The 20568-nt window shown below is 45.5% G+C and overlaps 1 protein-coding gene across 1 annotated transcript in view; it reads left to right on the plus strand.

Moving 5' to 3' along the window:
* Positions 1–20568, plus strand: part of LOC138748087 (neuronal PAS domain-containing protein 3-like) — a 255161-nt gene that overhangs the window by 227877 nt on the left and 6716 nt on the right. Inside the window, exons 8-9 of the mRNA XM_069907777.1 lie at positions 6213–6319; positions 10475–10622. Of these exons, the coding sequence (XP_069763878.1) occupies positions 6213–6319; positions 10475–10622 (255 nt within the window). The remainder of the gene's footprint in view (positions 1–6212; positions 6320–10474; positions 10623–20568) is intronic.

A 20568-nucleotide genomic window follows, 5' to 3' on the forward strand; every position in this document is an offset into this window, starting at 1 on the left:
GCCCCCACAACTCTCAGGATCAAAAACATACCTCTGACGTCTCCCCTAAACCTCCCTCCCTTCATTTTGTACAGACGTCCGCCAGAGTTTGCTATTCCTGCCCTGGGAAACAGGCGCTGGCCGTCCACCCTGTGTATGCCTCTCATAATCTTGTAGACCTCTATTAAATCTCCTCTCATCCTTCTTCGCTCCAAAGAGAAAAGTCCCAGCTCTTCCAACCTTGCCTCATAAGACATATTTTCCAATTCACAGAGATATCTTTGCCTCCCGCCGGCTGAGCTCCTCCAGCGTTTCTGTGTGTTTTTACTACAATCACAACATCTGCAGACTTTCGTATCTCGCCCTATTTATTCTCATGGTATTTGCCAATGGTGTGTTCACCTCTCCCCCACCCCCATCTCACCTAGTTGTTTGGGCTTCTGTCTATGTAGTCCTCACTTGTCAGTCCCCAGTGCACACTGCCCCGGGTCAGGATCTTCACCCCTTTGGTGTCCACGTTCATTGTCATGAGGCACAGTGAAAAGTTTCATTTGGCGTGCTATCCAGGCAAAATGGTACACTCCAGAGCCATTTTGAAATTTAAAGATTTGCAGAAGATCAAGTGATTTTAACCTTAGCAGGAAAATTAAGTGCAACGTTCGACCAATTCTCAGATCATAGGCTTCATAGCTGATGTAACAGTCCTGTCTCTCTCCCTGGTCAGACTGTCAGACGATAATGATTTTGAATCAGCCACCCTCCAACGATTCGCACAAGTCTGTTATGATGTTGTTATGTCGTATGATTGTCAGTTTTGGGGACCAATTTTTCAGGTCAAATTTGGGGGTTGACTTTTATATGGGTCACACCTGCGTAAGTACCTGTGTCATTCAAGGTGTCAGAAGCTCGGATTGGCAGGACCAGGTAGTAGGTCTGCATCAGGGTGTCTGGTGGGTAGGTGAGGGTCCGCAGTTGGAGCGTCGGGAGTCTCGGTGGGCAGGCGACCGGGGAGAGGGTTCACAGTTGAGGCATCAGGAGCTCGGATGGGTGGGCGGTTGGGGCCAAAGGTAAGGGGGTTGACTCCTACATGTGATACATGAAAAATATGCAATTTTTGGTCAAAAAAAAAACATTTACACAGGATCGACTATTACACAAATATTTAGGGTTGCTCAGAACCCCAGGCAACCTTATCTTCCTTCCATGGACTACATCTACATCTCCCTCGGCCTAGGAAAGGCTGCCAACAGACCCATCGCATCCGAGACACTCTCCCCTCTTCCAATCGAAGAGAAAATTCAAGAGTGTGAAATTGTGCACCAACAGACTGAAAGACAGTTTCTTCCCCGCAGCCATCAGGCTCCTGAATGATCCCCACAACGCTGCTCTCACGCTGCCCTTGCTTGGACCTAATTGATCTTTTTCTTTACATTTCTATTCTGCTCTCTGTAAATTGTGCCCAATGTATGAATGTTAGGGAGGCTCGCTAAACTGCTCGACAAAAGACCAGGTATAATGTAATAATTAAATTTTAGTGCTTCACTAAAGCAGATACATTGGTCGAGGTGCCAACTGAGTTCCCTGTCAGGTCCATATAATAATTCCAACAGCACAGTTAGCGTAGCGGTTAGTGCAACGCAGTTCCAGCGCCAGCGACCCAAGTTCAAATCCTGCGGTGTCCGTAAGGAGTTTGTACATTCTTCTCTGTGTCTGCGTGGGTTTCCTCCAGGTGCTCTGGTTTCCTCCCACCATTCAAAATGACCCAGGGTTGTAGGTTAATTGGGTGGCATGTTCAAATTTAAAATATCCCTACCTCCTATGAACACTGTGAGATCTACTGAAAACCACAGAACATTACAGCACAGGATCAGGCCGTTCCAACCTTCTAGTCTGTGTCAAACTTTTACTCTGCCCAGTCCCACTGGCCTGCACCCAGTCCATAGCCCTCCTTACCTCTCCCATCCATGTACCTGTTCAAATTCTTCTCAAATGCTAAATATGAGCCCAAATTCACCACTTCAGCTGGCAGCTCGTTCCACACTCCCGCCACTCTCTGTGTGAAAAAGTTCCCCCTCATGTTCCCTGTAAAATATTCCCCTTCCACCCTTAACCCCTGTCCTCTGGTTTGTATCTCACCCACCCTCAGTGGAAAAAGCCGACCTACATTTACTCTGCCTGTCCCCCTCATCATTTTAAAGACCTCTATCAAATCACCTCTCAATTCTTCTGTGTTCCTGGGAAAAAGGTCCTAACCTGTTTAGCCTTTCCCTGTAATTCAGTTCCTGAAGTTCGGGAAACATCATAGTAAATCTCTGCATTTTTGCACTCTGCGTTTATAACATTTTTATTTCAGATTTCCAGCATCTGCTTTTTTTTTTGTTGTGAGAATTTTACTCTGCTTTTAACCCCCTGCTGTCCCTGCCCTGGGAGTGTGTGATGGGACAGTGTAGAGGGAGCTTCACTCTGTATCTAACCCGTGATCCTGCCCTGGGAGTGTGTGATGGGACGGTGTAGAGGGAGCTTCACTCTGTATCTAACCCGTGTCCCCGCCCTGGGAGTATGTGATGGGACGGTGTAGAGGGAGCTTCACTCTGTATCTAACCCGTGTACCCGCCCTGGGAGTGTGTGATGGGACGGTGTAGAGGGAGCTTCACTCTGTATCTAACCCATGTCCCTGCCCTGGGAGTGTGTGATGGGACGGTGTAGAGGGAGCTTCACTCTGTATCTAACCCATGTCCCTGCCCTGGGAGTGTGTGATGGGACGGTGTAGAGGGAGCCTCACTCTGTATCTAACCCATGTCCCTGCCCTGGGAGTGTGTGATGGGACGGTGTAGAGGGAGCTTCACTCTGTATCTACCCCGTGTCCCTGCCCTGGGAGTGTGTGATGGGACAGTGTAGAGGGAGCTTCACACTGTATCTAACCCATGTCCCTGCCCTGGGAGTGTGTGATGGAACAGTGTAGAGGGAGCTTCACTCTGTATCTACCCCATGTCCCTGCCCTGGGAGTGTGTGATGGGACAGTGTAGAGGGAGCTTCACACTGTATCTAACCCATGTCCCTGCCCTGGGAGTGTGTGATGGGACGGTGTAGAGGGAGCTTCACTCTGTATCTAACCCGTGTCCCTCCCCTGGGAGTGTGTGATGGGACAGTGTAGAGGGAGCTTCACACTGTATCTAACCCATTTCCCTGTCCTGGGAGTGTGTGATGGGACAGTGTAGAGGGAGCTTCACTCTGTATCTAACCCATGTCCCTGCCCTAGGAGTGTGTGATGGGACGGTGTAGAGGGAGCTTCACTCTGTATCTACCCCCTGTCCCTGCCCTGGGAGTGTGTGATGGGACGGTGTAGAGGGACCTTCACTCTGTATCTAACCCATGTCCCTGCCCTGGGAGTGTGTGATGGGACGGTGTAGAGGGAGCTTCACTCTGTATCTACCCCGTGTCCCTGCCCTGGGAGTGTGTGATGGGACAGTGTAGAGGGAGCTTCACTCTGTATCTAACCCATGTCCCTGCCCTGGGAGTGTGTGATGGGACAGTGTAGAGGGAGCTTCACTCTGTATCTACCCCATGTCCCTGCCCTGGGAGTGTGTGATGGGACAGTGTAGAGGGAGCTTCACACTGTATCTAACCCATGTCCCTGCCCTGGGAGTGTGTGATGGGACGGTGTAGAGGGAGCTTCACTCTGTATCTAACCCGTGTCCCTCCCCTGGGAGTGTGTGATGGGACGGTGTAGAGGGAGCTTCACACTGTATCTAACCCATGTCCCTGCCCTGGGAGTGTGTGATGGGACGGTGTAGAGGGAGCTTCACTCTGTATCTACCCCCTGTCCCTGCCCTGGGAGTGTGTGATGGGACGGTGTAGAGGGACCTTCACTCTGTATCTAACCCATGTCCCTGCCCTGGGAGTGTGTGATGGGACGGTGTAGAGGGAGCTTCACTCTGTATCTACCCCGTTTCCCTGCCCTGGGAGTGTGTGATGGGACAGTGTAGAGGGAGCTTCACTCTGTATCTAACCCATGTCCCTGCCCTAGGAGTGTGTGATGGGACAGTGTAGAGGGAGCTTCACTCTGTATCTACCGCCTGTCCCTGCCCTGGGAGTGTGTGATGGGACGGTGTAGAGGGACCTTCACTCTGTATCTAACCCATGTCCCTGCCCTGGGAGTGTGTGATGGGACGTTGTAGAGGGAGCTTCACTCTGTATCTACCCCGTGTCCCTGCCCTGCGAGTGTGTGATGTGACAGTGTAGAGGGAGCTTCACACTGTATCTAACCCATGTCCCTGCCCTGGGAGTGTGTGATGGGACAGTGTAGAGGGAGCTTCACTCTGTATCTACCCCATGTCCCTGCCCTGGGAGTGTGTGATGGGACAGTGTAGAGGGAGCTTCACACTGTATCTAACCCATGTCCCTGCCCTGGGAGTGTGTGATGGGACGGTGTAGAGGGAGCTTCACTCTGTATCTAACCCATGTCCCTGCCCTGGGAGTGTGTGATGGGACGGTGTAGAAGGAGCTTCACTCTGTATCTAACCCGTGTCCCTCCCCTGGGAGTGTGTGATGGGACGGTGTAGAGGGAGCTTCACACTGTATCTAACCCGTGTCCCTCCCCTGGGAGTGTGTGATGGGACGGTGTAGAGGGAGCTTCACACTGTATCTAACCCATTTCCCTGTCCTGGGAGTGTGTGATGGGACAGTGTAGAGGGAGCTTCACTCTGTATCTACCCCATGTCCCTGCCCTGGGAGTGTGTGATGTGACGGTGTAGAGGGAGCTTCACTCTGTATCTAACCCATGTCCCTGCCCTGGGAGTGTGTGATGGGACGGTGTAGAGGGAGCTTCACTCTGTATCTAACCCGTGTCCCTCCCCTGGGAGTGTGTGATGGGACGGTGTAGAGGGAGCTTCACACTGTATCTAACCCATTTCCCTGTCCTGGGAGTGTGTGATGGGACAGTGTAGAGGGAGCTTCACTCTGTATCTAACCCATGTCCCTGCCCTAGGAGTGTGTGATGGGACGGTGTAAAGGGAGCTTCACTCTGTATCTAACCCCCTGCTGTCCCTGCCCTGGGAGTGTGTGATGGGACAGTGTAGAGGGAGCTTCACTCTGTATCTAACCCGTGTCCCCGCCCTGGGAGTGTGTGATGGGACAGTGTAAAGGGAGCTTCACTCTGTATCTAACCCATGTCCCTGCCCTAGGAGTGTGTGATGGGACAGTGTAGAGGGAGCTTCACTCTGTATCTAACCCGTGTCCCCGCCCTGGGAGTGTGTGATGGGACAGTGTAGAGGGAGCTTCACTCTGTATCTAACCCCCTGCTGTCCCTGCCCTGGGAGTGTGTGATGGGACGGTGTAGAGGGAGCTTCACTCTGTATCTAACCCATGTCCCTGCCCTAGGAGTGTGTGATGGGACAGTGTAAAGGGAGCTTCACTCTGTATCTAACCCATGCCCTGCCCTAGGAGTGTGTGATGGGACGGTGTAAAGGGAGCTTCACTCTGTATCTAACCCGCTGCTGTCCCTGCCCTGGGAGTATGTGATGGGACGGTGTAGAGGGAGCTTCACTCTGTATCTAACCCATGTCCCTGCCCTAGGAGTGTGTGATGGGACAGTGTAAAGGGAGCTTCACTCTGTATCTAACCCATGCCCTGCCCTAGGAGTGTGTGATGGGACGGTGTAAAGGGAGCTTCACTCTGTATCTAACCCCCTGCTGTCCCTGCCCTGGGAGTGTGTGATGGGACGGTGTAGAGGGAGCTTCACTCTGTATCTAACCCATGTCCCTGCCCTAGGAGTGTGTAATGGGACAGTGTAAAGGGAGCTTCACTCTGTATCTAACCCGTGTCCCTGCCCTAGGAGTGTGTGATGGGACGGTGTAAAGGGAGCTTCACTCTGTATGTAACCCCCTGCTGTCCCTGCCCTGGGAGTGTGTGATGGGACGGTGTAGAGGGAGCTTCACTCTGTATCTAACCCATGTCCCTGCCCTAGGAGTGTGTGATGGGACAGTGTAAAGGGAGCTTCACTCTGTATCTAACCCATGCCCTGCCCTAGGAGTGTGTGATGGGACAGTGTAAAGGGAGCTTCACTCTGTATCTAATCCACATCCCTGTGTGTGATAGAACTGTTTACGGGTTGTAGAATTTGTCTGACTCCTGTTTTTAGTTCAGATTTCCTTTGAGCAACACAAAGAGGAATAATGGATCAAAAAGTGTGTCCTTCTTTCTGCCTGACCTGTGCTCCATTTTCCACCACGCAGAATCTCCGAGTACATGGACCTATCCACAGCGGATGTGGTGGGGAAAAACTGCTATCACTTCATTCACGCTGAGGATGTGGAGGGGATCAGGCATAGCCACCTGGACTGTGAGTAAACCCCTTCCCTCCAGCCCCAACATGCTGACAATATCGCCTGGGGATTGCAAAGATGCACAACATGGTTCAGTCAGGGAATCTCAAACTTTAAGTCCAAGATGGTAAAGAAAGAATTCTGGATCTCACCTGGTGATTGAATTTACAGGCCAATTGATATATGATTGGAATGTCACTCTGTACCTAACCCCGCGCTTTTCCTGCCCTGGGAGTGTGTGATGGAATAGTGTAGAGGGAGCTTCACTCTGTATCTAACCCATGTCCCTGTCCTGGGAGTGTGTGATGGGACAGTGTAAATGGGCTTCACTCTGTGTCTAACCCATGTCCCGACCCTGGGAGAGTGTGATGGGACAGTGTAGAGGGAGCTTCACTCTGTATCTAACCCGTCTCCCTGCCCTGGGAGAGTGGATGGGAGAGTGCAGAGTGAAGTTTAGTCTGCATATGAATGTTTGAAAACTTCAAACCTACAGTCTGATCCCTTCCTCTTTTGAGCATCCAACAGTCTGGAAATCAGAGCTTGTGGTTATAAGGAGTTTGTATGTTCTCCCCATGTCTGTGTGGGTTTTCCCCAGGGCTCCAGTTTCCTCCCACCCTTCCAAACGTATCGGGGGTGTAGGTTAACTGGGTGTAAATTGGGCGGCATGATTCATGGGCCGAAATGGCCTGTTACGCTGCCATGTGTCCAAATTTAAAATTAAAATGATGACACCGTCACATCAATTACTGTCTCCCCAGTACAAGAGAGAGAGAATGATGGAGACATTTTACATGTGCACTGAAATTCTTACTTGCCGCAGCTAAGCAGGTACTTGTGAAGAAAAACTAGAATAGTAAACTAATTTAATTAAATTAAAAGAGGAAATAAATGCCTAAGATGGTAAAAACACAGGAATGCTGGAAGAACTCGGCAGCGATTCTCATGTACTGTCTAACCGACGTTTCGGGCCGATCTTTTCTTCAAGATAGGAGTACAATTCTCACCTTTCCTCTCCCCTTCCTCTTTTCCATATCCAATTAGCACTTTTTGTCTGGGCTCCTCCACCACCCCCTCCCCCCCTCGCCCTTTCTTTCCTTCTCCCCCAGCCTTTTAATTCAGGCCCCTGCCTGCTTTTAACTCACACCTTGAAGAAGGGCTCAGACCCGGAACGTCTCAGAATCAGACATGAGCATGCCATGAAATTTGTTGTTTTTGCGGCAGTATTGCAGATGTAAATATTGCTATAAATCACATTTTTTTAAATGAATAAATTAGTGCAAAGAAGAGAAAGCGAGGCGTCGTCTGTGGTTCGTTGTCTGTTCAGGAATCTGATGGCGGAGGGGAGGAAGCCGTCCTTGCCCCACTGGGAGCTCATCTTCAGGCCCTTGTGCCTCCTTCCTGATGGTGACAGAGTGAAGAGGGCATGGCCTGGGTGGTGGGGGTCCTTGAGGAGAGAGGGGCTGCTTTCTTAAAACACCACCTCCTGTAAAACACCAGCCTCGACTCTGTTGAGGCTGGTGTCCATGATTGCGCCGTCCGAGTTCACAACCCGCTTCCTGTCCTGTGCGTTGGCACTTCCGTACAAGATGGCAAGGCAACCTGTCAGAACGCTCTCCACGGTCCACCTGTAGAAATTTGCAAGTCTCTAGTGACGTACCGCATCTCCTCACATTTATCACGGAGTGGAGCTTTCTTCATGATTGCATCGACCTCCTGGGGATGCTACGAGGCTAGCTGAGTTCCTCCAGCGTTTCTATGTTTTTACTACAATCACAGCTCACATAAATGCAGATGAACGGATGAAATATTTACATGATCCTTGCGCAAAAATGTGACTCGCATTGAGTATAGTCCTTTAGTTCTGTCAGAGCTGTTTTTGAAGTAGAGGTTCAAGGGTCTCTTCATTCATTCAGGTGCCTCGCCGTTCGGCGTGGGCAATCAGGTCTCTCTGTCCGTCACAATCTCTGACCTTCCGAATTGTCGTCATTGCCTCCCCTGTTCTCTTCGGTGAAAGCTCCGTCTTTGAGGTGAGACCGTGGTCGGTCGAGTTCAAGGGGAAAAATACTGAAGTAGTTTCCTGTTGCAGTCTCCGTACTGGACAGGTCAACCTGGCCATCGATCAGCAGATTCATCTGCCCAGCGCTGTTAGTTTTTACCATCATCAGTTCCAATCTGTAGAATCTGCTTGTGGAAGCCATCCACCATCTGCAATCCATGGTTTCACGTGACCCTGATTGTGAGGTTAAACAGGGACTACACCTTACCCAAGCACTGACACCGAAAAGAATCTGTTAGTTGTTGGGGAGAAAAAAGAATTCTCCTTGAACCTAGACGTACTGGTTTCAGGCTTCTGTGCCTTCTCCCTGAGGGTGGAAGAGGTTGTGACCAGTGTGGTTGGGGTTGAGGCAGTGCCTCACATAGATGTCCTCCTTGGATAGGAGGTCTGTGTTTTGGGGGATCTGGTCACAGTGTATGTTGGACAAAAGCTTCTTCAACCTCAGTACCTGCCCCACCTGGACACCAACTGCAATGTGTTCCTTGCACGAATATCCTGTCACTGCCTCTCTCACCCAACTAAAGAACTGCCAACTCTCTGGCCCTCTCTACCTGCCTGCTTTGAGCTCAATCCTCGCTCTCCTAGGAGAATTCCATTGGTAGCTAGAATGATCTTTATACAGCAAGGAAGTAGGCCCTTCCGCACACCCAGTCCATCCCATGTGCCGGCATTCAGTCCACATCCCTATCCAAGGCGAATTAACGAGGATTATTATACAAAACCTTCCAGGAAAGAGGTGGAGGGGATCAGGTCTAATCAAGCACTTCCACCAGAGCCACCATTGATATAATGGGCTGAATGGTCTCCTTGTGCACTGGGTGGTTTGGAGTGACTCACCAGGTAGAGGACGGGGAACTGAAACTTAAAGGGGCCACCCCTTCTGTACATTGGGGAGGTGGTCAGTGGTGAGTTGGGGGTCTTTGACCAGCACCGCATTTTGTTTTTGAATGTCTGTGGTGGTGTGTTCACTAAATCCCTTGGGGTTATGGATAAAAGTGTGCTCATTCATTCCTGCTGCAACTGAAAGCACTTATTGGACTGAATGTCTTCTGAGGGACTTGGGACAAATCCGCTCGGTTGTTGCCACATTAAGACAGAACGTTTGTGAATTGAATTTTAAGCTTTTTATCTCTGGGCTGTCAGAGTCCTGCCTGTCAAAGGGCTGGAGCAAGGCTCCAGGGGGGATCGAGAGACAATACGCCATGAGAGAGGGATGTAAGGAGGGAGAGGGAGAGAGAGAGGAGGGGGGAGGAAGAAGTGAGGAAGAGGTAGAAATAGAGACAGAGGGGAGGAGAGGATGGAGATAGAGAGAGGGGGCAGAGAGAGGTAGTAAAGGCTGAGGTAGCAAGAGGGGATAGAAAGATAAAAAGAGAAGGCAGAGAGAGGAGAGAGAGAAAGATGGAAGTGAGAGGCAGAGACAGAGGGGGAGAGACAGAGAGAGACACACAGAGGGAGAGAGAGAGAGAGAGACACACACACACACCCAGAAGGTAAAGGCAGCAGGTGGCAGGTGGAGGGAGAGCAGAGAGAAAGAGAGAGAGGCAAGGAGAAAGAAAGGTAACGAGGACAGGCAGAGAAAAACATGACTGGGAGGGAGGAAAAGGAGGGGGGGGTTCAAGAATGGGAGAACTGAAAAACTGATAGAAATTGTAAGAGAACATTTGAGAGGCAGGTTGGATGGAGGAAGGACAGATCAAAAATCAGGTTTAAAAAAAGTGGAGACAAATAAAGTGAAATCATCTCTCCAGTGTTATCTCTTTCTGTGCTGAACATCCCCTCACGCTGCAACCCCCCCCCCCCCCCCAGTGTGCCATCACTGTTTCCACTGGGTAATCCCCACTCCCTCGCACTGCACCACTGTAAGCCCCCTCCTTTGTGCTGTCCCTCTGTAATCCCTCTCCCCCACTCCACCCCGTGTCACTGACTGTAACCCCACCACTGTTCATCTCTCCTTCCTGCTGCAACTCGCTCTCCCCCCGCCCCCCTCTCTCTACCTCCTCTGTGACTGGCTTAAACCCAGAACCTTTCGGTCAGCTTTCGACCCAAGCCTGTTTGGACACCACCTCCCCGCCGTCCCAAGGCTCTGCTGACAATGCCTTGGGCTTTCTCTCCTCAGTGTTGAACAAGGGCCAGGTGGTCACCAAGTACTACCGCTGGATGCAGAAGAACGGTGGTTACATGTGGGTCCAGTCCAGCGCCACCATCTCGATCAATGTGAAGAACGGGAATGAGAAGAACATCATCTGGGTGAATCACGTGCTGAGGTAAGCACCTTAGTCCATCCGCTCCCTCCTGACAATAGTGTCTTTTCCAAAAATAGACTTTATTCATAATATTCAGCAAATAGAAAACTGTTCTGTCTTTTCACATCCATAGTCTCAATCATATCTAAACATTTCCATCAAGGTTGTTGCGATGAACTGCTGCAGCATTGAGCAGACACGTAAGCCGAGAAAGATTGTCAGTTAAAAATCTCTGCTATAGTGGTTGCTGCACTGGTGGCTCCCGAGCGACTGGCTCGGGAGGGGCCGGCTCAGGATTATATCCCGGGCAGTTGATTGACAGCCAGCCGAGTGGAGTTAGGTCTATTCAGGACAGCTGATTGACAGCAGGCCATGTGTGGTCTGTCCTCCGGTGGTCTTCCTGCGGTGACAGAGATCGCCCCCTGCAGTCGGCTAGTGGTGTATCACCACAGTTGTTACATTTGTTCTCTCAAGACCCCGATCCCACCACTGTGGCACATTGTCATTACTTCCCCCCTCTGCTGTTTGAGGGGTTTCCCCTCGGTCTCAGCCCCTCAATGCCTAGTAATGGGAGGACTGTGGTCCCTCCCCGCACCACCTTCGCGTTGGCTGCGCCAAGCTTTGGTGGATCCCTCGACGCGTACTCCTGCAGCCTGGAATGCACCCGTTGGCAGAGTTCCTTCGCCATGGGCCGAGAGACTAGCAGGTTTCGGGCGGACTTCAGCGCGCCTTTCATCGAGTTGCTGGTCTTCCAGCAGTTCTGGATGTCTGACTCTCGGGATCAGCCTTAATGAGGGGCTCATGCCCAAAACGTCGGTTCATTATCTTTATCTTTGCTACATGAAGGACACCCCACCAGGAGGCAGGGGTGCATGATGACTGTCTGCCGAAGACTTCATGAACAGGAGCTACACTGCAAGACGCAAACCACTAGTTAGCCACAGAAACAGGATGGCCAGATTATGGTTTGTCAAGAAGTATTTAAAAGAGCCTGCAGAATTCTGGAAAAAAGGTCATCTGGACCAAGATTAACCTGGCGAGAGCAAAATGTGGAGGTGTGCCCAAGATTCAAAGCAGACCACCTCATCTGTGAAACGTGGTGGGGGTGTTATGAACCTGGGCATGTATGGCTGCCACGGGTATTGGCGCCCTGATCTTTATTGATGATGTAACTGCTGGTGGAGTCAGCAAAATGAATTCTGAGGTGGATCAAAACATCTTATCTGCTCAAGTTTGAGTAAATGCCTCCAAACTCACTGGACAGCGCCTCATCCTGGAGCAAGACAATCATCCCAAACAGACTGCTAAAGCAACAAAGGAGTTTTTCAAAGCTAAAAACTGGAAAGATTCTTGAATGGCCAAGTCAGTCACCCAATCTAAATCCAGTTGAACATGCCTTCCACATGTGGAATAGAAAACTTAAGAGGACAAGCTCCCGAAACAAGCAGAAGCTGAAGGTGGCTGTAGTAGAGAGTGGCAGAGCATCACCGGAAAAGATACTCAGCACCTGGGGACGTCTGTGAATCACAGACCAAGCCATCGTTGCAGGCAAGGGATATGTAGCAAAGTACAGTACATGACTACTTTAATATACATGTGTGACAGAGTATTTAGAGGTGGCTTGGGAGGAATTGCTAGAGCAGCTTGCACACACACATTTCAAAACACTGAACCTTTGTAGAGTGCTTTTTGCAAAAAGAGCAACAAAGTTGCAGCATACAGCTTGTCTGGGAGAGCATGTGATTTTTGCAGTCAGACACAGGTCAGTTTTGCTCTCAGAGAGGAAAGGAGTGAAACAGAGAGGAGAGTCACAGAAATCAGTTCCAGAAGGACAAAGCTGGCAAACCTTTGGAAGACTGTCTGGTCAAAGGAGAAGACTGGCTGTCTGAGGTGACCCAAAAGAAAGAGGATCATCTGGAGAACCCTGAAGGGAGCAAGTTTCGTCAGCAAGACTGATTGAAAAGGAATCAGGTGCGGATGTCCTGGAAAAGGAATCTCTCTGAAAACCAGCAAGAACCTTCCTGACTGGTCACCATTTGCCTGTTAAGCACCAAAGCCTGGTGAACTTTCTTAGTGCTAACTTCTGTGCACAGTACCAGAATTGCCTGCAACCAGTGAGATTGGACTGTGATCCAAAGAACTTTTCCAATCTTAAATATACATTACACACACCTGCACTTAGTATTAGAGGGGGGATTAAGTAGGTTAAGTAATAAGTTAAAGTTTAATTCTGTTTTCTTGTTCAATTATAATTAAAAACTATTTTTGTTTAAGTAACTCTGTGTTGTGGTGGATATCTATTGGTGCTAGTTTTTGGGGTCCTCTGGACTCCGTAACACATGTCATTGCTATGTCCCAAATAGTACAGTGCCCTTAAATGAGGAGACTATATATAAAAAGTGCTGTCATTTCTACACGGTCGAACCGAAATCTGGAATGTGGACTTTAATCACACGTGAATTGTTTGATTACAAATTTAAAACTGTGAAGCACAGCGAAAAAAATGTGTCTTTGTCCCAAACATTATGGAGGTCACTGTGAGCCCCATGCAGCATCTTCAGTAAGGGATGTGTGAGAGTGTTGGATCAACCGGTGTCAGGTACTAATAGTCACAGTGACTACTGAGGGCCAGGGAGGGGGCTCTGCAGCTGAAAGGCCCCCGCTCGCGGCGGGCTGCTGGTGACTCGGGGCGAGGGACCCACGGAGGCTGGGGGCTGCTGTTGGCGGGACCCGCGCCAGGCTGCGGACCACTGGAGACTGGCCCAAACTGGCTGGAGGGGTACTGGGTCTCGGAACCGGGATGCGAGGGGGTTCCGGAGGCGCTGAAGGGTCCTTGACTGTGTCGGAGGTTTGGATCTGGAGCTTGGTGGGGGGGGGGGGGGGGTGAACACACACACACTCTTTGGCTTCTCTTTCTCTGTGACTGTAAGAGGTGCTTCAGGCAATTCATGCCAATGGTGAATCTGTTTGCCTTACAGCAGGCAAAAGGCAATTTCATGTAATATGACAATAAATTGAATCTTGACTGCAGGCTCGTTCACCAGGTGGGGCTCATTCTCCTCATTATTAGTTGCGGGGTCTGTGTGTGTGTGTGTGTGTGTGTGTGTGTGTGTGTGTGTGTGTGTGTGTGTTTGTGTGTGTGTGTGTGTGTGTGTGTGTGGAGATGTATTTGTGTGTGTGTGGATATATATGTGTGTTGGTGAAGATATATATATATGTGTGTTGAGATACATGTGTGTTTGTGGAGATTTATATGTTTACACGTGTGTGGAGAGATGTGTGTGGAGATATATGTGTGTGGAAATATATATTTGTGTGTGTAAATGTGTGGAGATATTTGTGGGTGTAGAGATATATATGTGTGTTGAAATATATATTTGTGTGTGTGTGTGTGTGGAGATATATATGAATGTGTGTGGATATGTACATGTGTGTGGATATGTACATGTGTGTGGATTGCACCACCGTGAAACAAGTGGCAGAGCCCACCCCACCCCACCCCTCCACCAACAACTGTCAGTGGGGTACCAGATTTCCTTAGACCTTTCCACCGCCGACAGTTGTTGCGGCCGGTGGGCTTTGCATAGCCCTGGGGAAACAGCCCCTGCAGCTCAAGAAGGGATAAGCCTGTGAGATGCACAAAGGCCATAATTACACTCCACCACACTCCAGGGATCCTCTCTCCCCCAGTGCCTTGAGAGAAATAAATCTGCAAACGTTTCTGCACAGCCTGCATTTTTATTCTCCTTTGCATTTGTGAGAAGGGGAGACTGAAATGTCATCACTCCGATAATATTTAGTAATCTCTACACTGTGAATAATTAGCTGTGACTAATTTAACATAAAAGCATTAGTCGCTGTGATTTATATTTTAATTGCAAGCATTAATTACAAAGACTGATTAACATCCTAACAGGAGGCACATTTGTTCAATTCATTGTCAGCTCAATCTCTCTCACACTCACACACTCACACACACACTCACACACACACACACTCACACACACACACTCACACTCACTCACACACACACACACTCACACACACACACACACACACGCACACACACACACACTCACACACACACACACACAGACACACACACACGCACACACACACACACACACACACTCACACGCGCACACACACACACACTCACACACACACTTCCACTTTTACAAACATTTATTCCCCTGCACATTCATACATATGCATTTAATACATTTTCTGTCTCACTCTCGTGTGCACACACATACAAACTCCCATACACATGTACTCAGAGCAAATTCAACACACACTAGAACATGCATTTTTATACATCTGGATTTACATACATTCTGAGTCTCAAAGGTATGTGTGTGTGCATGCACGCGAGTGTGTAGATATACATATTTGTACATGTATGTGTGTATGTGGAGATATATATGATTGGGTCTGGAGATATATAGGTGTGTGGGATATATGTGTGTGTGGATGTATGTGTGTGTGTGTGTGTGTGTGTGTGTGTGGAGATGTATTTGTGTGTGTGTGGATATATATGTGTGTTGGTGAAGATATATATATGTGTGTTGAGAAACATGTGTGTTTGTGGAGATTTATATGTTTACACATGTGTGGAGAGATGTGTGTGGAGATATATGTGTGTGGAAATATATATTTGTGTGTGTAAGTGTGTGGAGATATTTGTGGGTGTAGAGATATATATGTGTGTTGAAATATATATATTTGTGTGTGTGTGTGTGGAGATATATATGAATGTGTGTGGATATGTACATGTGTGTGGATATGTACATGTGTGTGGATTGAGATATTTGTGTTTGAATGGAGATTTGTGTTTGGAGTTAGAATATGTGTCTGTGTTTGTGTGGAGATATACATGTGTGTAGTTATATATATATGTATGTATGTATGGAGATGTGAGTGTGTATGTGTGTGTGGAGATATATATGATTGTGTGTGATATATATATGTGTGTGTGTGATGTATATGTGAGTTTGGAGATACGAGTGTGTGGACATTGTGTGTGTGGAGATATATATGTGTGGGTGTGCAGCTATATATGTGTGTTGAGAATATATGTGTGTCTGGAGATATATATATATATATATATATGTATGTGTGAGTGTGGAGATATATGTGTGTGTGGAAATATATATTTGTGTATGTGTGGTGAAATATACGTGTGTGTGGAGATATATGTGTGTGCAGATTTATATGTGTGTAGAGATATATATCTATAGAGATATAGTGTGTGCATGGATATATATATGTGTGTAGATATAGATGTGAGTATATGGACATATCTGCATTTGTGGAGATACATATATATGTATGGAGATATGTGTGTGGAGATAAATATGTGTGTTGAAAAATATATTTGTGTGTGGATTTATACATGTGTGTGGGTTGAGATACCTGTTTGTATGGAGATATGTTTAGAGATAAAATATGTTTGAGTGTTTGTATGGAGATATATATGTGTGTAGATATGAGTGTGTGTGAGTGGAGATATATATGTTTGTGTGTGATGTATATGTGAGATGGAGATATATGTGTGTGGACATAGGTGTGTGTGTGGAGGTATATATGTTTGGGTCTCCAGATATATATATATATATATGTGTGTGTGTGTGTGTGTGTGTGTGTGTGTGTGTGTGTGTGTGTGTGTGTGGAGATATATATGTGCATGGAGAGATATATTTGTGTTGGGAGATATATATGTGTGTTAAGATATATATGTGTGTGTGTGTATGGAGTTAAAATGTATGTGTGTGTTGAGACATGTGTATGGAGATATATGTGTCTATGGAGATGTATATTTATGTGTGTGGTGATAAATATGTATGTGGAGATCTGTGTGTGTGTGTGTAGATATATATGAGTGTGATATATGTGTGGAGATATATGTGTTTGGAATATATGTGTGAGATTATATATATATGTGTGTGTGTGTGTTGAGATAAATATGTGTGTAGAAATATATATGTGTTTGGAGAGTTATGTGTGTGTGTTGAGATAAATATGTGTGTAGAAATATATATGTGTTTGGAGAGTTATGTGTGTGTGTTGAGATAAATATGTGTGTAGAAATATATATGTGTTTGGAGAGTTATGTGTGTGTGTTGAGATAAATATGAGTGTAGAAATATATATGTGTCTGGAGAGTTATGTGTGTGTTGAGATATATATGTGTGTAGAAATATATAGTGTTTGGAGAGTTATGTGTGTGTGTTGAGATAAATATGTGTGTAGAAATATATATGTGTTTGGAGAGTTATGTGTGTGTGTTGAGATAAATATGTGTGTAGAAATATATATGTGTTTGGAGAGTTATGTGTGTGTTGAGATATATATGTGTGTAGAAATATATATGTGTTTGGAGAGTTATGTGTGTGTTGAGGTAAATATGTGTGTAGAAATATATATGTGTTTGGAGAGTTATGTGTGTGTGTTGAGATAAATATGTGTGTAGAAATATATATGTGTTTGGAGAGTTATGTGTGTGTTGAGATATATATGTGTGTAGAAATATATATGTGTTTGGAGAGTTATGTGTGTGTGTTGAGATAAATATGTGTGTAGAAATATATATGTGTTTGGAGAGTTATGTGTGTGTGTTGAGATAAATATGTGTGTAGAAATATATATGTGTTTGGAGAGTTATGTGTGTGTGGAGATATATGTGTCTGGAGATATATATTTATGTGTGGTGATGTATATGTATGTGTATATGTGTAGATATATATATATGTATGTATATATATATATATATATATATGTGTGTGTGTGTGTGTGTGTGGAGTTATATATGTGAGTGGAATTAGGTATGTGTGTAGATATATATTCATGTGTGTATGGAGAAGTATATGTATGTGTGGAGATATATATGTATATGTGTGTGTAGATATATGTATATGTGTGTGTGTGTGGAGATATATATATGGATGGCGATGGTGTGTGGAGTTATAAATGTGTGGAGATATATATGTGTGTTGAAATATATATTTGTGTGTGTGTGGAGATATGTATGTATGTGGAGATATTTATGTGTATGTAGAAATATATATTTGCATGAGTGTGGAGATATATGTGTGTGTGTGGAATTATACATGTATATGTGTATGTATTTGGAGATATGTATGTGTAGATATGTGTTTGTGGAGATATATTTACATTGATATATATATAAGTGTGTGTGTGGAGATATGTGTTCATGGAGAGATATATTTGTGTGTGGAGAAATTTGAGTGTGTGTGTGTAGCGATATATGAGTGTGGAGATATATCTGTCTGCATATTTATGTGTGAGAGATATATATGTGTGTGTGTGGAGATATATATATATATATATATATATATATATATGCATGGAGAGATATATGTGGGTGTGGAGATATATGTGTGTGAAGATATTTGTGTGTGTGTGGAGATATATATATAGGTGTGGAGAAATATATGTGTGTAGAGATATATATGTGTGTGGAAATATATATTTGTGTATGTGTGGGGCTATATGTGTATGAGTGGGTGGGGAGATATGTATGTGTCTAGATATTGATGTGTGTGTGTGGATATAAATATATATATATTTATGCATATTTTACATATATGTGTGTGTGTGTTGAAATATATATTTCTGTGTGTTTGGAGATATGTGTGTGTGGAGATATATATGTGTGTGTATGGAGAGATATGTGTGTGTGGAAATATACGTGTGTGTGTGTGTATGGAAATATACATGTGTGTGTGTATGGAGATATCTATGTGCATGGAGAGTTATATTTGTGTTTGGAGATAAATATGTGTGTGGAGATATATGTGTGTGTTTGTGGAAATATATAGTGTGTGTGGAGATATGTATGTGTGAAGATATATATGTGTGTGGAAATATATATTTGGGTATGTGTGCAGATATATATATGCGTGAGTGTGGAGATATATGTGAGTCTATGGAAATATGCATGTACATATATTTTCCACACACATATATATCTCCACATACACCACACATATATATATCCACACACATATATATCTCCACACATGCACATATATCCACACACACACATATATCTCTCCACCCACATATGTGTATGGAGATATATGTGTGTGTATGGAAATATAAATCTACATTTGTATGTGTGTATGGAAATATATGTGTATGTGTGTCTAGATATATATGTGTGTGGAGATATATATACGTGTGTGTGGAGTTATATATATGTGTGTGCGTGGAGTTGTGTGTGTGTGTGTGTGGAGATATATATGTGTGTGGAAATATATATTTGTGTATGTGTGGGGATATATGTGTGTGTTCATATATATGTGAGTGTATGGAAAGATATGTGTATGTATGTGTGTGTGGAGATATATATGTGTCTAGATATATATGTGTATTTGTGGAGATATACATGGGTGTGTGGAAATATATTTGCATGTCTGGAGATAAGTGTGTATGGAGATATATATGTGTGTTTCAATATATGTGTGTGTGTGGAGATATGTGTGTATGTGGAGATATATATGTGCGTGCGTGGAGAGATATGTGTGTGTATGGAAATATACGTGTATGTGTGTATGGATATATATATGTGTGTGTGTGTAGATGTGTGTGTGAGAAGATATATGTGCATGGAGATATATATGTGTGTTTGTGGAGATATGTGTGTATGGAAATATAAATCTACATTTGTATGTGTGTATGTGTGCGTGGAGGTATGTGTGTGTGGAGATATATATGTGTGTGTGTGTGGAGATATGTTTGTGTGTGTGGAGATATATATGTGTGTGGAAATATATATTTGTGTATGTGTGGGGATATATATGTGTGTGTTCATATATATGTGAGTGTATGTAAATATGTGTGTCCGTGTGTGTGTGTGTGGAGATAGGTATGTGTTTAGAACTTTTGTATGTGTGTGTGGAGATATATATATATATATATATATATATATTTGTGTGTGTGGAATTATATATGTGGGTGGAGAGATATATGTGTGTGTGGAGATACATATATGTGTGTGGAATTATGTGAGTGTATGTGTAGATATATATGTGTGTGTGTGGGGGTGTGTGTGTGGAGATATGTATATGTGTGCAGAGATATATGTGTTTGTGGAGATACATATATGTTTGTGTGTGTGGAGATCGATATGTGTGTGGAGAGATATATATTTGGATGTGGAGATATATGTATACGGAGATATGTGTGTGTGAGTGTGTGTGTGTGTGTGTAGATATATATGTGTATTTGTCTGGAGATATACAGTATATATGTGTGAACCTCACCTTGCCTCTCTAATCACGGACTACTCTGACACCACTAAAGGATTGTCTACATTGTGCCTGCCAGTTTTTTTTTGCTCTAAGATAATAATGAATATTTATTATCAATTGTTTTCAGCGGCATTAAGTAAGAATTTCAATGCATATGTGCTCGTAATGCACTATTGTTTATATTTATTGTCTTGTTAATTAAATTTAGTATACTATTATACAGTATAAGTCCTAAAATCCGGTCTGCTCGGGGATAGGGTTGGTCTGGATTCTCGGGCACTGCATCTGTACTGTTTATCCAATGTAGGCATGCTTGCAAAAGCTGAGAGTTTTTGTGAAGTGCGAATTGTTGCGTGGTCCAGATTTCAGTTGAGAGTTTTTTGATGAAGTCCTGATTCTCGCATGGTCCAGATTTCAGGTGAGTTTTTGTGAAGTCTGGATTCTCAGTAGTCCAGGCATCCATATTTTTGGACTTGTTCAGTAACAGGCCATTTCGGAAAACAAGTCCGTGCCACACAATTTAAATCCTATTTACACCCCGGTGTATGTTTCAAACCAGGGCCCCCGGGGAAACCCAAAACAGCACAAGGAGAACATACAAACTCCTTACAAACAGCACGGGATTCAAACCCAAGTCCCGATTGCTGGCGCTGTAAAGGCGCCAACCGTGCTGGTCATGAATTAACTCTGGT

The sequence above is a fragment of the Narcine bancroftii genome, chromosome 13 (assembly GCF_036971445.1).
Source record: "Narcine bancroftii isolate sNarBan1 chromosome 13, sNarBan1.hap1, whole genome shotgun sequence".
NCBI classification, from domain to species: Eukaryota; Metazoa; Chordata; class Chondrichthyes; order Torpediniformes; family Narcinidae; genus Narcine; species Narcine bancroftii.